This window comes from Scomber scombrus, chromosome 23 (assembly GCF_963691925.1).
Source record: "Scomber scombrus chromosome 23, fScoSco1.1, whole genome shotgun sequence".
NCBI lineage: Eukaryota > Metazoa > Chordata > Actinopteri > Scombriformes > Scombridae > Scomber > Scomber scombrus.
In genome coordinates, this window is record NC_084992.1 from 10,042,571 (window position 1) to 10,064,463 (window position 21,893).

General features: G+C 40.5%; 2 protein-coding genes across 2 annotated transcripts in view; one reads left to right on the forward strand and one right to left on the reverse strand.

Annotated features, from left to right (window-relative positions):
• Positions 1 to 1,292: 1,292 nt before the first annotated feature.
• txn (thioredoxin) lies at positions 1,293 to 5,625 on the forward strand. The gene is made up of 5 exons (XM_062445114.1): positions 1,293 to 1,418; positions 3,204 to 3,308; positions 3,730 to 3,795; positions 5,019 to 5,084; positions 5,211 to 5,625. Exons 1-5 carry the CDS (start codon positions 1,395 to 1,397, stop codon positions 5,274 to 5,276), a joined length of 327 nt encoding a protein of 108 aa, XP_062301098.1. The 5' UTR covers positions 1,293 to 1,394; the 3' UTR covers positions 5,277 to 5,625.
• Positions 5,626 to 5,714: 89 nt separating this feature from the next.
• The window catches only part of svep1 (sushi, von Willebrand factor type A, EGF and pentraxin domain containing 1), a 99,700-nt gene continuing 83,521 nt past the window's right edge, over positions 5,715 to 21,893 (reverse strand). The window contains exons 36-49 of the mRNA XM_062445111.1: positions 21,655 to 21,822; positions 20,465 to 21,137; positions 17,155 to 19,847; positions 16,148 to 16,382; positions 15,785 to 15,940; positions 15,111 to 15,174; positions 14,307 to 14,480; positions 13,815 to 13,991; positions 13,148 to 13,327; positions 11,016 to 11,186; positions 9,372 to 9,467; positions 8,146 to 8,241; positions 6,885 to 6,978; positions 5,715 to 6,067 (exon numbers count right to left, since the gene is read on the reverse strand). Of these exons, the coding sequence (XP_062301095.1) occupies positions 6,037 to 6,067; positions 6,885 to 6,978; positions 8,146 to 8,241; positions 9,372 to 9,467; positions 11,016 to 11,186; positions 13,148 to 13,327; positions 13,815 to 13,991; positions 14,307 to 14,480; positions 15,111 to 15,174; positions 15,785 to 15,940; positions 16,148 to 16,382; positions 17,155 to 19,847; positions 20,465 to 21,137; positions 21,655 to 21,822 (5,008 nt within the window). The 3' untranslated portion in view covers positions 5,715 to 6,036. The remainder of the gene's footprint in view (positions 6,068 to 6,884; positions 6,979 to 8,145; positions 8,242 to 9,371; positions 9,468 to 11,015; positions 11,187 to 13,147; positions 13,328 to 13,814; positions 13,992 to 14,306; positions 14,481 to 15,110; positions 15,175 to 15,784; positions 15,941 to 16,147; positions 16,383 to 17,154; positions 19,848 to 20,464; positions 21,138 to 21,654; positions 21,823 to 21,893) is intronic.

A 21,893-nucleotide genomic window follows, 5' to 3' on the forward strand; every position in this document is an offset into this window, starting at 1 on the left:
GCACTTTGCAGCAGAAACACTCTGGGTAGTACATAGTTTGATGCTCAAGGATCAAAATAATGTTATTGCGATGTGAGGGGGAAAAACCTAAGAAAATTAACAAATATATAACTTTATAAGTATTACTTTATATTTTTGAGTCTGGGAATTAAACCATTATGCCAGTCTTAGAGGGACATAATTGGGATATAAAATGATTACAGGTCTATGTTAATATTTAAGCTTTTTCTTTCAAGTATATATTGAGTGCAGGAAAGGCTAAGACGTGTCATTTACTGGTTTTGGGTTGGGTGTTTTGGAGGGCAGGGCACCCCACCCATCTGGGCCACAGTGAGATTATTTCAGGATTTTGTATGGTTAACAAATGTTCATGCCTCTACATCAAAAATGATCAAGATTTACTATTAAAACTGAGTAATCTTTTAATCCTAGTATCTGGAAGTTTGATTCTTGAAATGTATGACTAAGGAAGATTACTTAATCCATTTTCATGAATTTCGCTGCAACATTAAATAATCTATTTTGTGTTTAACAACGTCAATAAAACATATACATTACATCTTTAAGTTAAGGGCAAATCAGAGCAGAATAGATGAAAACAATAAACAACAAGGAAATAAGCAAACTGAGGGGAACAGAAAAAACTAGAGTGATGACGTAATGACGGAGGTTACGTACGGGAGCTACGTCATGTACGGTAAATCCAATTCTGTCAAGTCATTGTGACTTGAATAACTGTCTAATCTCTGTTCCCCTGTATGTTAATGAATGAACAGATACTCCACTGTTTACGAGACAGATAAACTGCATAATGACAAATTGCAAGCGGTCGTGCAAATACTAGTAAACAGCTATTTCATCATGGGATAAGTATCGGTGTATAAACCTTATCTCTCTGTGTTGACTGCTGATTGATGCAATTGATTTCAAAAACATGCAAAACTGTGGATTAACCGACACAAAACATGCTTTTAAAATGTGTTTAAATTGATCCAATCTAGTTTGGTGGCTGGATGGAAAACAAATGGACATCAAACTGACAGAAAGAATACAACTTCCGGGACATTCTTCAAAATAAACGTCCTTACTGTGGAACACTGATACCTAAAGGACACGTTCGCAATTTTTAAGTAAGGTATGTGCAATCTTTACAGAATACAATAATGGTAAAGTGCATTTTTACAGACACAGCAGCACACATTCAATTTCATATTACCTATCAATTTGCACAAAAAGTGAAAACGCTTTTATTTTTAAAGCACCATACAACGACTTCCGCTGTGGTCCCGTGGAGCTTGACGCAGTATAATAAGTGTGGTGTGTCCTATTCAGTACACGGCATTCCCGAAATCCGCCGCTCGTCGTCTACAGCAAACCCAATCCCTCTAGTCACCATGGTTCACGAAGTGCAAGATCTGGTGAGTTTTAACTTGTTTATTATAGCTGCTGTCACCGTCTACTGTTTTTAGAAGCCGCCATTTGTTGGCCGCTGGTAAGAGTTACTGCTGCTGTCTGAAGAAACGACATGGTGTAATGGCGAAATCTGTCACCCTTCGAATGGTGTGCCCTTGTGTTCAAAATCGTATTCCTCAAAGCACCACATCCGCAGTTGGAGTCAGTTTATGGTTATGGTTAAGCTGATTGATTGTGTTACGGTTGTGGGTGCACATCAGATGACTTCTAATCGGGGTTATATTGGAGAAGGGGGGCACGCATTGACAGGGGGAACCAACTTCTACATAACACCTTGTGGCTTGTTTGGTTACGCGCCTGTTTTTCCTCCCTCGCTCTCTTGACCCATTCAAACACTACTATGGCTTTGTTTTCTAGTAATTTACAGCTTCTTTAATACGTGTAGACTACCTGTACATCAAAAACACGATAATCTTAACATAAAACTTAAGAGTAAAACTTCTAATTAGCCACATAATGTCAGCCGCCCATACCATGTGTGGAGTGGACTTTGCCTTCTTTTTGTAGCCGCATGTGGGTAGCTGCTATAGACATGCTTAATGTGGGACTGCCTCATTAATTAAATTATGTTAACGTATCATTATTAGGTGTGAAAGTGTTTTGTATTGTATGCTGCATGGTGGAAACAACTTGGAGCTAACATCAACAAGGTTGCATAATGACAGCAGGCCCCAGCCGCACAGGAATGGACTACTCTTCGTTTCTACTACTACTACTACAATAAAGGGGAAAAAAAACCTTATAATACTAAAACTTTACTCCAGAAAGATGCATGTATGATTAAATAAAACAAGTTAAGTAGCAAGTCGGATAGTGTATGAAAGAAAAGAAAATAATTTATTTTTTAGAAGTATTTTTATTATTGTTATTGTTATTATTAATATTATTATTAAGTGCAGTTGTTATAGTATCTTTTGATGCAATAAACCGAACATGTGTGATTGCGTATAAAAAAAGAAAAGTCTACCTTTCAGCCAACACCCTCTGTGCTTATGCTGCGTTCATGGCACATGAAAAGGAAAATTGGCATGTTTTGTTTATTTTTACAATAATTAAGAGTTTCCACAGTGCTTGTAGACACAACATTAAAGCAGAATACTCAAAAATAATGATCAAATTCAATTTTTTTAAAAACCATTTAAAATATGGCATCACATGAAAGTCTATTTTTAAAAAATTGTCTGAGAAGTGATTGAAGTTACTGATAACGTCATCGGAAAACTAAAGAGGGTTGGACAATAACAGTTGCTCATGTCAGGGTTTAAAAATGGTGCATTAAAAAAATTACATATATACATACATTAGATCGATGACCAATATCTGCTTGAATTTCACTTACCTCCTCATTAATTGACATTAAGTGTGTATTTATTGGAGAAGAATCAGTTTGTAACTATGATTTCTCCGATGTGACCTGACTGCAGCATTAGCAGCACTTACTGGAAAAATCCACCTTAAAAAAAAAAGTTAGAAACAGAAAGAGAAGGTGGTGCTTCCTCCTTTCAGGAGCACACTCATCCTGTGTGTGTCACACACAAAAACAGAGCAAACAAAAGCCAAAGTGTTTGAACTTTGAAGAGACTAATAAACTAACTGCATTTCCAATTATAAGATGCTATAACTGAGTTCAGATTGGATAATGATTTGACTGCTAGATCAAAATCAAGTTACTGACACCATCTCTTTCTCTTTTTCTTTTTTCTCCCCCCCCCCCCCCCCCCCCTCTTTAGGATGAGTTCAAGTCCATCCTGAAGGAGGCTGGAGACAAGCTGGTGGTGGTGGACTTCACAGCCACATGGTGCGGACCCTGCAAACAGATTGGACCAGAATTTGTAGTAAGTGGATAATTTACTTTTCAGACTCATAGCTGAATGGTTTTTGAAATTGGATAGAAAAAGGAACACTGTTACATGAGCAAAGTAAGACTTTTTTGTAATCTGTGGCATGCATTTCTGTGAAGGAAGGGGAAAACACAAGACTAGATGGCGGGCACAAAGTAATCCTTTCTAAACTGTACTCAGTTTAAGACAAGTCCTGGTCACTTTCATAAGTCTGCAGATATGAGAGATGGAAGTTTGTATTTAGTTGCAGCCTCTGCTAAAAGTTTCTAGTCCATAAAATGCAGATGTTAATTTTCTTTTCACATTTTAAATAACGAACAGGAATGCATCAATTTATACTCACTATCATAAGCACAGCAGACATCATGTACATCCTTTATATCTCCTCAATGCTCACTGATCCCCTTTCTTGCAGAAACTGTCGGAAAAACCCGAGAACAAGAACGTGGTTTTCCTGAAGGTGGACGTGGATGACGCTCAGGTAAAAAAAAACAATTTATCTGCAAAGCCGCTGCTCAGTTTTCTTCACTCTAAATATCAGATATACACTTTTATTTATTTTGTGTTCACCACATTGAGGTTAAAAGAGCACTTCTGTAAGTTTCCCATCTTGTATAAAGCCTTGTGTGTAGACGAGGGGGAGGTGGGGGGGCGGGGCTATACCATACCATACCATTAATTCTCAAAGCAATGCAGACTATTCATGAAATCCATGTGACTCATGTGACCCAAGTGCAAAATGTTTCCTCCTCATTGTTACGACGTAGTGTAACAAGCACAAACTTTGCTTGAATAATTCGTTCAGTATTTAAACCTGGAATGTAAAAAAGCAGAACAGCGTGTGAGCATTAAACATTAACAGCATTGTTAAAGATGGATTATAGCTGCTGGTAGAAGAATTTGCCTTCATGTTGGTTTATTTTCACCACATGTGGTAAACCCTCCAACACACAGTGTGACATAACGGCCGTGTTTACATATGAGCGGTAATTCCGCTTTTGGCCAAACTCCAGGTAGTATTCGATCTATTAACCTTTGATTCCCTTGATCTCTTGCTCACAATCTTAAAGTTATTGTGACCCAGATAAATTGGATTAGGCTTCCTGAGCAGTGCAAGAAACATGCCTATAGAGATATCCACCATATAGCATTGATAATAATAATTCTGCTGTATAAAACCCTGATTGGGTGACTTTTTTTCTTTTTTCTTTAAACATCAGTCAGTATTGCAGACCTTGTTGAGTTCAGCAACATGTTCTAGATAATCTAAATCTACCTATTATAAACCCTGTTACTTGTGCTGTACCGTCACTGCTATTTGCATATTTGTGGTTAGAAAAACTCACCGGTTGGTATGTTTTGTATGCAAAACAGGAACTAGTTAAGATGAGTTATTTGGTTCAGCCTTGTGGTGGTGATGATGGTGATGGAGTATCTGAAACACGCGCAGCCTGGCAGCATTCAAATATGCTCACATGTAAAATGTTTAAGTTAGTCTACCGCATACCTGAGATACTTTTCTCCTTTTTTTTCTCCTTTATTTTAAGTCACCTTTTTGCCCAGTAAAGAACTTGTTGCCTTGTTTACCTTTTTTAATAGCTCACATTTTGTTTCTTTTACACATGCATTTGTCTGTTTTTGGCTCATGCACATTATCTCCACCGACAGAGCCCATCTGACTGTTCTTTTTCTTTTTTTTCCTAGGATGTGAGTTCACACTGCGACATTAAATGCATGCCCACATTCCACTTTTACAAGAACGGAGAGAAGGTAAGCTTTGGGAATTTGTCTGACATTTTCTAATATGATGATCACTTTTCACCCCACCGACTATAAAGGCATCATCATTTCATAGCATCATTTTAACATGCTTTTATGCTTCTTTTTTTTCTCCAGGTGGCCGAGTTCTCTGGCGCCAACCTACAACAGCTGATCGAGAAAGTGGAAACTTTGAGATCTTAAATTCCCACCGACCATCCACACACACTCACACACCCTCGTTGTATAAACCACAGTCCCGCTGTAACCCTATGTACATGCTTGAGAAATTCCAGTTTATATAGAATCAGGTCTTCAATCCCCCTGATGGGATGTGATTTATTCCACTCATGTTGGTGACATAGTCTATCGGTGTCTGTATCAACTGTCTGAACAACTGGTTGAAATATCATCTTAAAAAAAACCTAATGACCACTTTTAACTCAGTTTTATATGACTAGATTTTGCTCCCGACAAACTTCCCCTGAACTTTTTCTTTGTATGTTATGTTTTCATCAAGGTGGATTTAATAAACGAAGATGAATACCAGAAACTTTTTGCTGTTGCGTTGATAATTTTGCACATTTTCATCATTATGAACTCATATCTTGAATGCATAAAGCACAACAGAGTGTGCAAAATCTTGCTGTTGAGAAAAAGAGTGAGGTGGAAAAGCATTTAATGGTATTTTATGCTTTAATAAAAATGTGAGAATAGTTTACACATATACATTGGACAATCACATCAATAGTTTTTACACATCGTACAAGTATATAGCAGCATATGTTTTAATACTGTTGATTCTCTATATGAAAAAATACAGCTTTATTTTACAAAATGGTTCTTGCTTTGCCTTTTTTTGCGGAGAGATGAGTTGAATGAATGGTTTACAGGTTGAGTCAGTTAACTATACAAGAATTCCCTTCATACGATGATTCACATGGAGCTGAGTGGAAACGTTTTTTTAGAAGTGATAATATCCTGATCTCCTTTTCCTGTAAAGAGAAAGAAGAAGTGTGTAAATGTTCATTCTATTGGTTATACTGATTATCTACATGTAACTTGAGTTGAGGACGCAAGAGTCAGACGCTGTTAGGAAACATGGAGACACAAAGATCTCTAAAATACTGTAGCTAAGATATGCGGCTGATCCAGGTTTCTGAAGACAGGATATGATGTTTATATGCTCCACCATATTGGCCTACACACCAGCATCTTATGATCTCTTCTCATTATGATTTGGTTTTTGAGTATCATGGCTATGAGTCCAAGCAGAGACCTTTATCTGCTTAATTGTAAGGAGTAGTACTTCATCTTGTTTGTTTTGACACTTGTCATCAGGGATTAAAAAGACAATACATCTCTAGTAGATGTTCAAAATAATGTTATTTACTTTAATGCCAGAAATATGTCTGAAAAAGCAGACAAGAGCTTTTACACTAATGACAAAGAGTCAGTCTCATAATGTCAGAACTGTTTACAGCTTTGTTGCATCTCTCTCTCTCTCTCCCTCATTTCCCTAATTTTTCCAGTTTGGCTGCACAATTCCCCGAGAAGCTGATTGGGCATTGTGTATTTACAAGTTAAATACAGTATGTCTATAACGAAGACACATTTTTTATTCAAAGGGTGGCCATTTTTATACCAATAGCAGCTAATTTAAACCATATATACGTTTCTATTTATGTAGCAATGATTTATCACTGTTCAAGGAATTCTAAATGTTATATAATTGTTTAATTTAAAGTTGTTGTTTTTTTTTTTTGAAGAGCTTCATTTTGTGTGTGTGTGTGAGTGTTAGTCTCTGTTCACCTGGAGCAGTCGTGTCCGCTCCACCCCGGACTGCAGTGACACCTGTTCGGCCTGATGCATCTGCCCCCGTTCAGACAAGGTGATGAACACACAGCTGAAAGCGCGTCACACACACACACACACACACACAAACACACACAGGAAACGATACAATCATTATTACTTTGAAATGACTACAACCACAAGTATTCCCCCTGATGAGGAAGTACAGATTAAATTCAAAAGGTATTTCAGGGGAATAAGGAAATGTCTTTTACGATAAGGTAGTCAATCAATATTTACTTTCTTTACACTGGAAGCTCACCAAAGGGAAAGTGTGGCTGCGAAAAAAGAGTCTGGAATATCCCTTTAAAGGAGTGTCGACTCATCTCCTGTTTAACATGTTTGCTTTGAGATTTGAGCCCTCGGAGAACAAAACCTGAAACATGCTGCCATGACACACAGATGGTCAAGTGCTTTCTCACTCTGCACTTGATGCCATCCATTATCCTGAACCCTCATTAACACTTTTATTGATAAACCAATTGAGGAGACTGTAAAATGCACAGTTTGTAGGTACTAAAAATGAGAGCACAATACAAGATAAATCAATAAAATACAGTAGGGAATTGAATAAATTAATGGTATAAAATAATAGATATTATAATCTGATATTTAAAAGGTCAAAACAGTTTATTATTATCTGTGTTTCTCAGTGAGGGCATATATCCACTTTTTATGATCATGTCTGCCTGTCAGATTGTGAAATGCTTTTAAGGTTATGAGTAAAAGTGAGAAAGGATCCTCTAATACAGTGAAGCTGATTGGAGATCAACAAAACCAAATCACATAATTATAAAAACAGTGAATCACTTGAGCAGCACGATCAATGTTTCAGGTTTTAAGTAATCTGAAGCACTTTTATCTGCATTTACACATTGCCTATTCAACTACCTCCACAACAAACCCGCTTTGTTCTCTTTTTTTTGTAAAGGAAATGTTTTGCTATTGCTTAAATGTGTCTCTGAACCTCATAAAGTCTCATAATAGGCGGCAAAAAACATTGTTAAATAGAGTAAATTAAAATCAATTTTTAAGATGAAAATCTAGAAATCCTTCCTCTGTAATCAAGATATATTTGAACAAGTGAAGACAAAAAAAAGTTGACGTCAGACAACCCTCTTGAGTCAGCGCCATGGGGGAGATCATGACGCTGATGTGAAGAGAATCCTTTTAAGTAACGCTTTACTCAAACGCATCACTGACGCACGCATGAACTCACCACTGTGACAGCGCGTGCCCGTCCACCCGCTGGGACACTCACACTGGTAGGGGGCCACGCAACGCCCTCCATTCAGGCACGGCAGGATGCAGATTGCTGTTATTAGAGAGGAGAGAGAGGAGAAATAGGGAGTCACTCTAGGTCATCGATCTTTCCTCTCTTTCTCTTTTGAAAAAAACACCTTTGATTCAGTTTTTAATTTCAAGCTCTTTATGACCGCAGGCTTGAGAGACGCGTAATTTAATACGCAGGAAGAAGGAATCCGTCTCAAGTTTTAAGAAGACACTTCGGAGCCTGTGTAAAGAGCACAGTCACTCCACTAGATACATCTTAAAGCCCCAATATGTAGAGATTTTCAAATGTAAAGGTTAAAATCACTAATCATTTTCATTATAATTGAATCTCTTGACATTTTTTGTGTAATAAATTAAACATTTATTCTATGAAATGTCAGAAAATGTCATGAAAATGTCCCAGACTCTAAAGCGACATCTACAAGGGCCCCAAACAATTGCTGATAATAAATGCACCTCTGCTCAGGCTGAAGGTGGGCAGAGTTACACTAACTTGACGTCACCAGACTTCATGTATTAGTAAGCGTGAAACAACAACAGGAGTCAGAGAGATGTCATCAGGTACTTTCTGTACACCTACATAGTCCTGAAAATACGTCTTATCAAGAAAAATAGGTGAAAATTTAGAGGTTCTGTACTTTAAACACATAAATGTGTTAAAGTTAAAGTTTAAAAGTTAAAAAGTTTATCATTTAAAAAAGCACATGGATCATTAAAACAAAGACAAAGAATCAGTGCTGACTCCAGTTCTTCCCCCAGTAGCTAAAGATTTCTGCACAATACTTTGTCCACAAAGATAACTTTATCTCCCCATATCCGTTTCACATCATTTCCAGCCTGTGTTCCTCCTGTGTTTTACATTGCGATGGTGCCTTTAAAAATGTGTTGACCGAGCAAGAGACAAACCGTACGTAAAAAAGCAACAACAAAAAAAAAGGCTGAAAACAACCTCAACTGGCTCCATTATCTCTGAGCCTCTTTTGTACCATTGTCTGCTAAAACCTGCTTAGCAAGCTGGACGGATTCCTGAGCGTCAGTCGGTGTTTGTTTGCGTTTGAGTCGTAACGCACTTGGGATCCTGTTCTGGGCGTTAATACGGCGACAGTGTGCAGACAGAGTTCACAGGATGATATCTGACTATTAAATACTTACGCTCCTCGCAAAGTCGGCCCATCCAGCCTTCGGGGCAGGAGCAAGTGTTGGGCCGCTGACACACACCTCCGTTTTGGCAGTGGAGCCAACACACGGCTGAGAGAAAGAGGACACACACACATATGAAACATGTGGGCAGACAAATGTTCATACTTCATACAGGTAATCATCTTAAAGTGTACACAGACAGACACAGAAAAGAGCAAGATAAGGAGAATATTCGATCCTCTTCCAGCACATTAAGAAAAGGAAACAACGGTTACAGCTTCCATCTGTTGGTCATGCAACATAATAAACCAGAACAAAAGACAACGAGATCAAATTCATCTGAGCGGACACATCGAGACATCAACAGAAAAAAACCCTTTACGGTCTTCCCTGAGTGTGAGAGTATGTTTGTGTGTGTGTGTGTGTGTGTGCATGTGCGTGTGTGTGTAGTAGGAAGGTAGGAAACGTGCACAAACTCAACAGCTGTTCGGGGAAAAGGCTCACCTGGATCCAGCCCCTCGTTTTTCATATGTAAAACATTTGGGGTCATTTGAATTTCAGGTTGTGCAGCGTCAGTGGTGGTTTCGGGTTACATTTGCAGAAAGAGGAGAGGATGTGTGTGTGTGTGTGTGTGTGTGTGTGTGTATGTGTGTCAATAATAAATATCCTTAGATACTCCTACATTGTTTGATATCTTCAATGTGTCACGTTCAATGCTTTCTACATTTACTAGGCTGGAGTTTACATTTTTTAGTGACTCTACAGTATTTTACTTGCCACATGTATTTAAGGTTTTTTTTTTCTAGAAACAGGCTTAAACATAAAGTGAAATGTTTATGGTTTCTGTTCAAACCACAGCTATTATTTCAATGAATTCTGGTTGTTGTGTGGTACAAAATGGTACGCTGTCTATTCTAGACACAGCAGATTTTATAACTGCACTACACTCTAGAGAATTGGGCCTGTTTTGAGTTAAGAAACTGACGGTTTTCTTACTGCGAGACTGATGAATGTTGATAGAAGTCCAAAAAATGAAGCAGCTTCCACTTTGGTCCTGAAGGTCTTACAGCTAAACTTAACATATGAATGTCATGGACAGCTTAAAATAAATATAACCAAATAAATAACTTCACATGGTGCTGGTTTGTTGTTTTTTTAATTGTTGTGTGCCTAATGAAGGATTTTTAGTTGTAACAGGGCTGTATCCAGGCTACAGACAGTGCTCCACATATTCAATATATAATGTGGAGTCACACGTCAGAACATGCGTGTTATAATGCACAGAAAAGACGTATCAGTCACGTTACAGCAGGAGGGAAGAGTTTCTGTGGCCAAGACTTCCTTTTCAGGTGGACTAAATGAACTGTGTCCTTTCTCAACCTTCACTGGTGAAAAATATTGCATACAAACAAATTCTTGGCAACTTCACCCACTTCCACAAACTGTACACATGCACAACTGGTGTTAAAGAGCAGAATTAGGCAGAAACAGCAGGAACAGAGAAGGTAATGTATCTGTTGGAGATGAGGAGAACATTATTGAAAAGCTAAAAAAAGCAGCGTAGCGTCATGTGCAAAGATGACAGAACAGTCAGGAGGCGTCCGAGGAAAAAAGGGAGAGTCCCCTCTCTGAAACACATTGATGTGTTCTCTCTACCTCTGCATGTGGGAGGCGGCGTCCAGGTGCCGTTCTCCAGACACCTGCTCCTTCCAACGCCCTCCATGGCGTAGCCGCCAAAACAAGAGTACACTGCAACGTCCCCGAACTGGAACACTGCCCCCCGCACCACCCCATTGGCCACATGGAGGGGGGGGCCACAGGACACCCCTGTACAACAGCCCAGAGGGAACGACCCACCAGTTACTCACTACAACTCTTTGGTTTTTGTCTCCTCTTAATTGTCTTAATTGTCATGATTATGTATGATCTGAAACATTGTAGTGTCCTAACTGAATGGCCTAAAGAGGTGATGGACTATGTGATAATCTCATGTTTGAATAAAGAGGGAAGTCTACAGGGAGTGGACATTACAATCGAATCTAAGCATGTTATTTAGATATCGTTGCTCTTTCCTTAAAGATGCTTTCCTGTGCTGTCGTCAAGATTATTGAAACACTCCCTCTTGTGACATTATGCAACTTAATGGTGATTGACTAAGAAAGAGCGACTTTCTGGCTCAACAAGAAATTAGCTTGGCAATAATTCAAAACACAACCTTAATAAATGCCAAACATTAAGAGTTAAATAAAATTGGTATGTTTTGTGGGCTTCTATATCATATAAAAAGGGTTTTTTGTTGTTTTGTCCACCCCTGTATTTCTGTACAAAATGTTACTATGAAAAAAAGATTTTTTGTTTTCTGTATCACTCATTACCTGTGAAGACAATGAACGTTATGCAAAATATCCAAATGTGTCTAGTAGCTCAGCTGTGTGGCTTGACGATACCTTTGTGGGTGAAAATTCCCCTTACAATCAAAACAGGACTGAAAGGATTATAGTACACATGCATATAGGAGGACGGACACCATGCAAATACAAACATTGAACCATAGCAACATAAGCACCATTGTGTTGCAAATTCAGAACAACTGCGCCTAAGAAAGATCAGAGGATTATCTGATAAAGGTTGCCATAGAAGCTGCAGAGGTGCCCCGTAATTAGTCCGGCACACAGGGACACCAACAGTGTTTGATGCGGCCTCATTTGTTTGGATAAAAGCTCGGTGAGAGACAGACGACAACAAAGAGAAAAGGGAAAAGTACGTCAGCTGACACACAGATTTAAGTGAGGGGCCGTGCACGTGTAGAGAGGCATTTGGCGACAAGACGAGGGGAGCATGCAGAGGTGTGTAATATATATATAAATACACTTTTTTTTTTTAAATGGATTATCTCAGGACTTAAGACATGATTTGAGTACAGAGTGTATTAAAATCCTAATAATAAGAATTGATTGATTTCCTCAAACATCAAACTAAATTAAATCATCTGGATTTGACACATAACACACATTTAACACTTAACATAAACATTTCAGGCAATAATCTGTCAAATTTGAGTGAGACACAGTTGAATCAAAGACACATACTAAGCCAGCATAAACAAAGATAGCATAAACATATAACATAGAAGGCTGTGAATTACTACTTGCAAACCTCACTGCAAACTCAATAATAACTAAATAAAAACACAAATTCAACAAAAAATATTTAAAGAAAAATTGGGTTATAGAACATATAAAACATGTATGTAATGCGACTTATATGCCAACACTGATATATTTATGATACTTCTGGATTAACTGATAATAGAGGCCTTTTGATATATCAGTAAGGCTCTATTATTGATTCATTTTGCATTATAAACTACAGAAATTGTGATTCAATCTATCAAGCCTTTGGTTTTTATTCTATTTCAAATAAAATATGTACTATTCATTTTCAGTTATGGTGAATCTGGCTCTTTGATTTGAAGAAATATTTTGAAATATTTGCAGCAGAAGATAAAATCCTTATGACATTTGATTGAAAGTCACAATTATTTTGTATTTCAGCTCGGGCAGTAGTCCCTCTACAGCTTCTTTAGGTTTATTATCCATCAGGACTTGACTTAACATGCAACTGAGTAGAATTACAGCAAGAACGTTTTTTTAAAGTTACATCACGATAAAGTGAATTTGCTATTTTTCCTACATCTTTTGTGTATCTATTATATGTATGTACACATTCCCAAAACTGAATAAACCATGTAGTGAACAACCCATTGAACCTATAAAGATGATACCTACTCTCACACGCAGTGCTGATGAGGCTCCAGGTCTGGTCTGGCCTGCAGGTGATGGTGCCGCTGCCTTTGACCTGCTGACCTTTGGAGCAGGAGACACGGACTGACTGACCGACAAAAAACTCGTGGGTTCTGTTCCCGCTCCTGGCCCCCCTCCAGCCCGGAGGAGCCGGGCAAGACTTAGCTGTGAGGAACACAAATAAAGTTGAATTTTATACTCATCAAGTTGACACACTGTATACAGTAGGTTAGTAATGTGAAAGTGTAATATCTTAAACATTACATTATTTTACATATCCAATTATATAGAATATGTGATTTATTGGCTGCATATAAATATTTCTCAGATAAGAACAATATTTGTGCATATCTTAGAGACTCAAACATGTCTATTTAAATGAACTTCTCTGACTCAAACTGTTACTAGAAGTTAGTAGGAAGTCCTCCTCTGACTCATTGACCGACTCATTGTGAAACACATGATGACATTGATGAGTGGTGTTGCCAAGAATTGAAGAGGTGTGTTTGTTTGCACTGTGTGGTCTACATATGTTGCAAATGCACAGGAGTCTCTGAAAAAGCTGCTGCTGCAATAGTAATTATGTTGACAAGTTGTAACAGTAAATAAGACACAGTGGGTCTAAGTAAGAGAGAGAGGCGGGGTTTCTTACGTTTGCAGGTGGGGAATGTGGAGCTCCAGGTGTTGCTGCCCAAACACACCACCAGAGGATCTCCCATCAAGGTGTAGCCTTTATCACACAGGAACTCCACAGCGCGCCCAGTGTTGAGGTTGTGATCCTGCACTTTACCGTGCAGTAACTCTTTCGGGCTATCGCAGCCCTGTAGCACTATGTGAGATATGATGGAAAACATTGTTAAAATTAAAATGTAGAAAAACACTGAAAGAGAAAGAAAAAATAAGAAACAGATTTTTTATTGTGGTATTATTCCCGTTAATTACACAATCCTTCCTTTATTTATTCAAACTGCTCACAGCTTCTTATAAAGTAAAATGTTTTAATTCCTCCACATCACTGGGCTTTTTCTTTTTCTGGGACTGGCGTGTAGTTTTTTTGGCACTTGGTCTTCTAAACACTAGCTTTCATCTACTAGATTTAGCTAGAACTGTCAATGATCATTTTTCTTTATTGTTTGCTCCATACCTTCACATGAAGGTGCTGGCAGGCTCCACGTGCCATTGGCCAGACAGATGAGAGTCTTTGAACCAAAAAGCTGCAGACCAGCACTACAAACATAGCTGGCATTGTGCAGGTAAGTCTCTCCTGTTGTCTGGACCTGTGCATGTTTTACTATGGGAGGAGGCCCACAGGACTGTGCTGGGGAGACAATAGACAAGCGTGTCAGAGGTATGGCGAGGTTGACGTACGTGCACATGAGGTTGCATAACACAATGAGGAGGTTTAGGTTACCCCCTCCACACAATAACCCATGTTATATACTATGTTATATTCCAGTTCATGAAGTTTTAGTACAAAGCCACGGCAAAGCTGCAGCTCACTTTACTCTTTTTCTCACTTCCAACTCCCTCTGCAGTGTCAGTCTTTGTTGCATACATCTACCATCTCATCCATTTCTGTTAATTTTGTTCTTTCGTTGTTTTGTTTCCACACAACTTGCAGCACACAGCAAATTAGCAAAGCAAACTGATTTTAAAGGAAGTCCATTTTTGTTTTGTAACAGGCATGTAGAAATTGTGCCGTTGTTTTATGACATAATCACAGTCTGCCAAACACTGTGTTGTCCTCTGTGTTTACTCAGCCATGAAACATTACAAAAAAAATCAACATAAATCTGTGTATGCTTGTGGAAGTAGCCATTATGTTTGGGGTTTCAGTCTTTGTAGGTCCTCAGCTTTCATTTTTCTGAGTTTTAACAATAGAAATATTAAACATTTTTTACAGACCGCCCTCCAGGTCTATCTCTCTCTCATCTGTAAACCAACCTACCAACACACACTGGCTGAGTGCCGCTCCACGTTCTGTCTCCTTGGCAGGTCTGGACAGAGTCTCCCTGCGACAAAGAGAGCAAAGTGCAAAGCTATAAAAGATAATAAATGATCTGAGCACAGCAAAGTATAGTCAACATTGATTTGCAGTGATAGCAGGACACATGATACAAATGCAGGATATAGATCCTTTAACTTCAGACTGAGGCAACGAAGCTCTTACAATAAGCTCTTATAAGATTGTCAAACAGTTCGGAATGTCAGTTAGCTCTTTGTGTGTCTTCAGTGCAATAATGGAGAAAATGTTGTAGCAAGTGTTCATATAAAGGAAGCTAGAACAACAGTATGAGAGCATCAGGAAAAGAGCTCTTTCTGTTTGCTCTCTATTTACCCTTGTATTGATTGCTAAGGAGAAATCACATGACTTTCTGTTATCTGATGCCTGGAAAAGACTGGTAAATTGAGGAAAGTGACTTCCTGTGATTACATCTTTATCAAGAAAACTTGAAAAAAGGCACATGATTACATCAGAACTCAGTTACACAATTAAGCAATAATGATTCATCCACTATTTTAGGTCTAGTTGTCCTTTAGATTTTGCTTGTGATTATGATTTAGTTTTGTCTGTATGAGGTAATTTCTATAAGAGCTGCGTTTTCTAATGATGAGCAGTACCTTCATATCAAAGCCAGACAGACAGGAGTAGATGACAAAGTCTCCATAGCTGTAGCTGTCCCCCTCAGTGAGGCCATTAAGCAGAGGAGGGGGTTTCTCACATACCACCAGCTCACATGAAACTGAAGAGATGCTTGGAGCCCAGCTTCCACCCAGCTTATCACACAATACAAAGACAGGACAGAACAATACAACATTATGTATAGTTTCTTATTTACATCATCATCTGCACTTTTCCAAATCTTTTGCTAGTGTTAGAAAATACTTAAAATAGCAGGTCGAAACACTTTCTTTCAACGTTGTCACAATAAAATTAAGAATCTTATGAGATTTGGACAAACCACTGACCAACATGTTTCATACCTGACATTCAGTTAGTGCTGACCCCTGCAGGTAGAAGCCAGGAGCGCAGGAGAGGGTGATGGTGCTCCCTATAGGGGTGAGCTCCTTCCCACTGATTGACAGATGGGGTATTGAGAAATTGGTGGGAAGCAGGCACGGGCTTGGGCGGCATCGAATGCTGTGTTTGGACCAATTGGCGTCACTCTGGCAAGATAGAGTCGCTGTGTGTGTTGCTAGTTTGTACCCGTCTTCACACCTGGAGAGCGAGAGGAAAATGTATTAAAAGGAAGAGAGCAAAAATAATGAATGAATATGTGAGAAAAACAAATTTAGAAAAACTTCATCGCTTACCACAAAATGACAGAAATTCATCTTTGACAGTACAGACAAACAAATGTGTGCTAATCCTAAAAATGATTTCAAAGTTAGGGCTATTTCAGTAAGTTTGACCTGGTACATCAGCCCAGCGCGGCAGGGATCTGCAATTCAATTACAACACAGCTACCCGCTTGAATGTGTGTCTGTGTTAACTGATGAGGCAATTGTTTTGAGTCGATGAAATTTTAAAAGCAGTGCCCTCTTTAGCGCTGTTTCTTCAAGCGCCCAGGAAGTACACCGGGATGTGATAGTGGTCTGAGGAGCTGTAAAACTGCAGAAACACTTTTTTGATTGTCACAATGACTCATTTCACTATCAGTATTTGATTTTATCGGAAAGTCTAGAAGAGCCGCACCACTGAATCACCTTATCCCATTTAAGTTAGGGTACGACTTGGTGCAATTTAATGTATTTTAATTGGTAAAGGGAACTCTAATCAATCCACAATGGTTTGACTCAGTATGAGTATAAAAGTCATATAGTACACATGACAGTTTCACTTGATCCCAAAAACTTACTGGGAAGGTTATGATACAAAAAACATGTAATAAAACCAACAAAACAAAAGATTATGTGGTGACTAATGTCTGTCAGAAATGGTAGAAAATGCAGGTATGAACACAGATTAAAGTACTAATTATAGTATTTACCTGTATGTGATCTGGTTTGGGAAGGTGAAGGTCTCTCCCACCACCTGAGCATTGGCTACAGATGGAGGCTTCCCACAACTCACAGGCTCACAACTGATCCTGGGTTCCCCCCACCTGCCGTCTCTTCCACAGGAGAGGTGAGGGAACCCCTTAGCCCGGTAGCCAGGCCGACACCTGTATATAACTGTGTCTGGGAAGGTGGCACTGCCGCCCTGCTGGACAGCGTTAGGAACTGTAGGCGGAGCGACACTGCACCTTCCCCGGCCACAGACAGGTATCCCTGGGCTCCATACCCCTCCCTTCTCACACACCGCCTGAGAGGGACCCAGCAGCTTGTAACCGTTGTCACACTGGAATTGCAGTCGGTCTCCGCAGGAACGGTCGCGACCTAGAACCATCCCGAACTTTATCACCGGCAGGCCACAGACACAGGGCCGACACTGAGGCACGGTGCCCAGCCAGAATCCCTCAGCTGAGCATCGCAGGATGGGATCCCCGACTACCTCATAACCCTCGAAGCAGACGTACTCCACTAGGTCATCGTAGTTGAAGCTGGACCCATTCAGGAAGCCGTGGCTTATGTCTTCAGGTGGATCACAACTGATGATATCACAGCGAGGTGCTGGTTTGTCCCAAAGTCCATCTGATTGACAAACAAGAGTGGAGTCTCCATTGAGAGTGTATCCGTCATCACATTCGTACTTGACCTTGCTGTTGAGGCCGAACTCTGACCCCAGCACGTGTCCATTGGGTATTGGTGAGGGTTTCCCACAGCGGGCAGGTACACATGTTGGAGAGTCATTGCTCCAGGTGCCGTCAGTCTGGCAAACACTGATAGATTTCCCCTTTAAGACGAAACCAGGCTGACAGCTCAGTTCAATCTCACTATTATAGGTGTAGTCCTCCCCTTTAAAAGTAATATCACTGGGGACTTTAGGAGGACCACATGAAACTGGCTCACACCGGGGCTTCTGTCCATTCCACTTCCCATCTGCCTGGCAGATGATAGTGTCACTACCCTTTAGGACAAACCCAGGACTACATTCATAGTGCATGACCTCAGGATACACAAAAGCACTGCCATGAGTTGTGCCATTACCGATAGACCCTGGGTCACCACAAGAAACAGGGCGACAGATTGGGGCGTCATTAGTCCATAGTCTACCTGATACACAGTGCCTCACAGGCTCCCCCTCCAGCTCATATCCTTTCTCACAGGTATATTTGACCATGCTGCCAAGGGAGGAATCAGTCACGTTAACCCAGCCGTGCTCTGGGCTAGGTGGTGTCTGGCACTCTGCCGGGACGCAAGATGGGGCCGTCCCGTTCCAGCCCCCGTCCTCCTGACATACCAACCTCGTCTGGCTTGTGAGGTCGTAACCTTTGTGGCAATAGTACTCAATCAGTGTCCCATGAAGGAAGCTCAAGTCCATAGGTGAGGCTCTTCCATGCTCTGTCACCCTAACATATTCCCCAAAGTCAATGTGAGGAGGCAGGCCGCAGTCTGAGGGCACGCAGACAGGAACAGAACTTGACCAGCCGAACTCTTCACACGTCAGGTGGTCCTGTCCTACTAGCTGGAAGCCAGGGAAACAACTGTAGAAAATAGTGACACCAAAACTGTGGTCCTGACCCTCTACGAAACCATTTTCAATGGGTTGAGGGGGAGTGCAGGATATCAGCAAACAAGAAGGTGGCTCGACATCCCAACCTCCATTGGCCAGGCACTTCAGAGTCTCTGGGCCTTGAAGACGGTAACCGCGACGACAGGAGTAGGTGACACTGTGACCAAATTGGAGTTTTGTATAAATTACTTTTCCATTGGTTATCTGTTTAGGGATAGAGCATTCAATTGGGCGACAAGAAGGCACTGCTCCAATCCAGAGTCCCTTGTCTCCACAGAGAATAGTAGAGTTTCCCACTAAATTATATCCAGTCTTACAGCTGTACAGTGCCTTACTGAGGTACATCAGACCCTGAACATCAGCAATACCATTAGAAATCTCCACAGGCTGAGGGCATTCAACAGGAATACACTCTGGGTAAGGACTGCTCCACTGCCCGCTTGATAAACACGACACAGCGCCTTCTTTTCTTAAAGTGAAGCCATCCATGCATGTGTAGTTCACCACGGAGCTGAAAGGAAATGGGGTTGAAGATGAGGAAGGCCCACCAAATGATACCTCTGGCAGAGGGCCACAAAGCACCTGCTTGCACACTGGAAAGGTGTCGTTCCACTCCTGGGACAGGGTGCAGCGGAGGATACGGGCCCCTTCCAGTACATAACCATCCTCGCAGGATAATTCCACTGTTCCAGATTCAGAGTCGAGACCTTTCAGAACCAGGTGGTTCTCCTCCAGTGGCGGCTCTGGACACTGCACCGGTGAGCAGCGCGGTTGTCTCGTCTTATCCCATCTTCCGTATTTTAGACAGGTCCAGATGGCATCCCCAGCCAGCTCATAACCCTCATCACAGACATACTGTACTTTCCGGCCCACCTGGAAGTCAGAGCCCCTGTAGTGTCCGTGGACGACGTTAGGAGGAGGGTCACAGGTCAGAAGGACACAGGCAGGAGGCTCAATATTGGACCATTGGCGGTTTGCTTGGCACATTCGCTCTGAACGACCAACCAGTTTGTAACCTGCATTACAGGTATATGTCACCTTGCTGTTGAAGGTGTATCGACCTCTGACCTACAGGGGGATAAACAGAGAGAGATATCATTTAAACATATATTGTAAACATTTGAAAACTGAAAATATAGAAAAGTATAGAAAGATAATTTTTACTGAAAGAAGACAATAAAACTTATTGTTAAACTTTGTATTGTGGGTTTTGTTCCCAATAATTTCTATTCAGTTTGGTATTAAAGGAAAAAGGGATTCAAAGTTATTTTAAATTTGATAGTTCCTGAGTATAAAATACGTTTTTCAAAGGAATTGTCTTGAAAAAACTCTTCCATTTTAACCAAGTAAATAATAATTCAACATTTATTTATTAATTTATTGAATTAATGTCCACAAAGAGCCGGTTCACAGTTTGACCCTGAGGAAGACTGGTTGAAACGTTCTGGTCTTTTTTATTATAATAAAGGCTCTAATACAGTATAATAAATGTTTTTCAGCTTTAGTACTTTGACGAAATATTGTGTGATTTCTTTTCTCTATTTTATTACAAGTACAAGGTTCTCTCCATTGCCTACTTATTTAATCTTTAAGGCTGAAATGATGTTTTCCCCTTTCTGTTTTTGTTTTTATCTTTATAAGACTAATTTACGTGTACGGTGTATATTCTGGTGTCAGTGGCTAACCGGGTAGTTTCCATTCCTGAGTGGAGGAGGAGGTGGGCAGGACACAGGTATACAGGTAGGAAGAACTCCGCCCCATTCCCCGTTGGCCTTGCAGGTCCTTCTCTTCTCCCCTCGGATCAGGAAGCCTTTATCACAGCTGTACGCCACCACAGACCCAAAACTGTAGTTTGTCCCGCTCACATAACCCCGCTCAATGCTCCCTGGCTTGGAGCACCTCACTGGTACACATCCAATATCATATGGTGAAGGCTCCCACTGTCCTCCCATCAGGCATCTCAGTGTGGCTGTGGTGTTGAGCATGAAGCCCTCTTCACATTTGTAGCTCACTTCAGTGTTGCTGGCGTATTTAGGTTTGCTGCCTGACTCTAAAATTGCGTGGGGTAGTTCAGGCGGACGTAGGCAGAAGTTTGCGATGCAGCGAGGGGCATCCATTCCATCAGGGGGCGCCCACACACCTTGGGCATTACACACCATCTTGGAGTTGTTGCCAGCGGTGTATCCATCAGTACAGTAGTAGTTGGCAGTGTCTCCGAACAGCTGGTGGCTCTCATAAGGCTCTGCATGGTCGATTTCAGGTGGGGGGCCACAGGAGCGGGGGACGCACTGGGCAGAGCTGTCACTCCATTGGCCGCTTGGCAAACATTCTCTGGTCTCTGGGCCAATCATGGTGTAGCTGTCAAGGAAATAGAAAGAGATTAGGGAAAAAGATCAACATAATAAGATATAAGAATTTAGCACCAAATATCAAATCAGCAAGTTTTGGTTGATTCAAAATGTAAGTTTTGGTTAATCAGGACATGCTGACAGTTCCCAGCATAGCAAGCTGTATCTTAATTGGTTGCAATAAAGAGAAAATACTTGCCACTAGACTCACTGTTACACACTGGTGATCACACATTTCAGGAAAGCAATGAACTAATTATCAAACATATTTGCTTTGTTTTCTTATTTTTATGTACAGTAGGTGTTACATTTGGAGGGAATGTTGTAATACAGTACACATGCACTGATGACATTTGTCACAATTTTGTTTTACTGTGATTAAAAGGCTAAATCATTGTGATACCCATTGTGAAGACAGTTAAGAGGCGTGAAATGCAAATACTTTTCCCCATATACAGTTTTTTTTTTTTTTTTACACTTTCAATCGACAACACAGTGTAACAACTTGAGACTTCAACCACATTTACCCTTCTTTGCAGACATAGTGCACCTTGTTTCCCAGTTCATAGTTATCTCCTACAGTCACAGCGTCTCTCAGGGCCGGGGGGTCACTGCACAGGACACTCACACATCGGGGGAGAGGCCTGCTCCACTCCCCTGTCGCTTCACACACCACTTCCATGGAGCCCTGTGGTCTTCACACCAACACACTGCTTAGTTTACACACGCATACGACTGCAATTATAAAATCGAATTTAACTTGTGA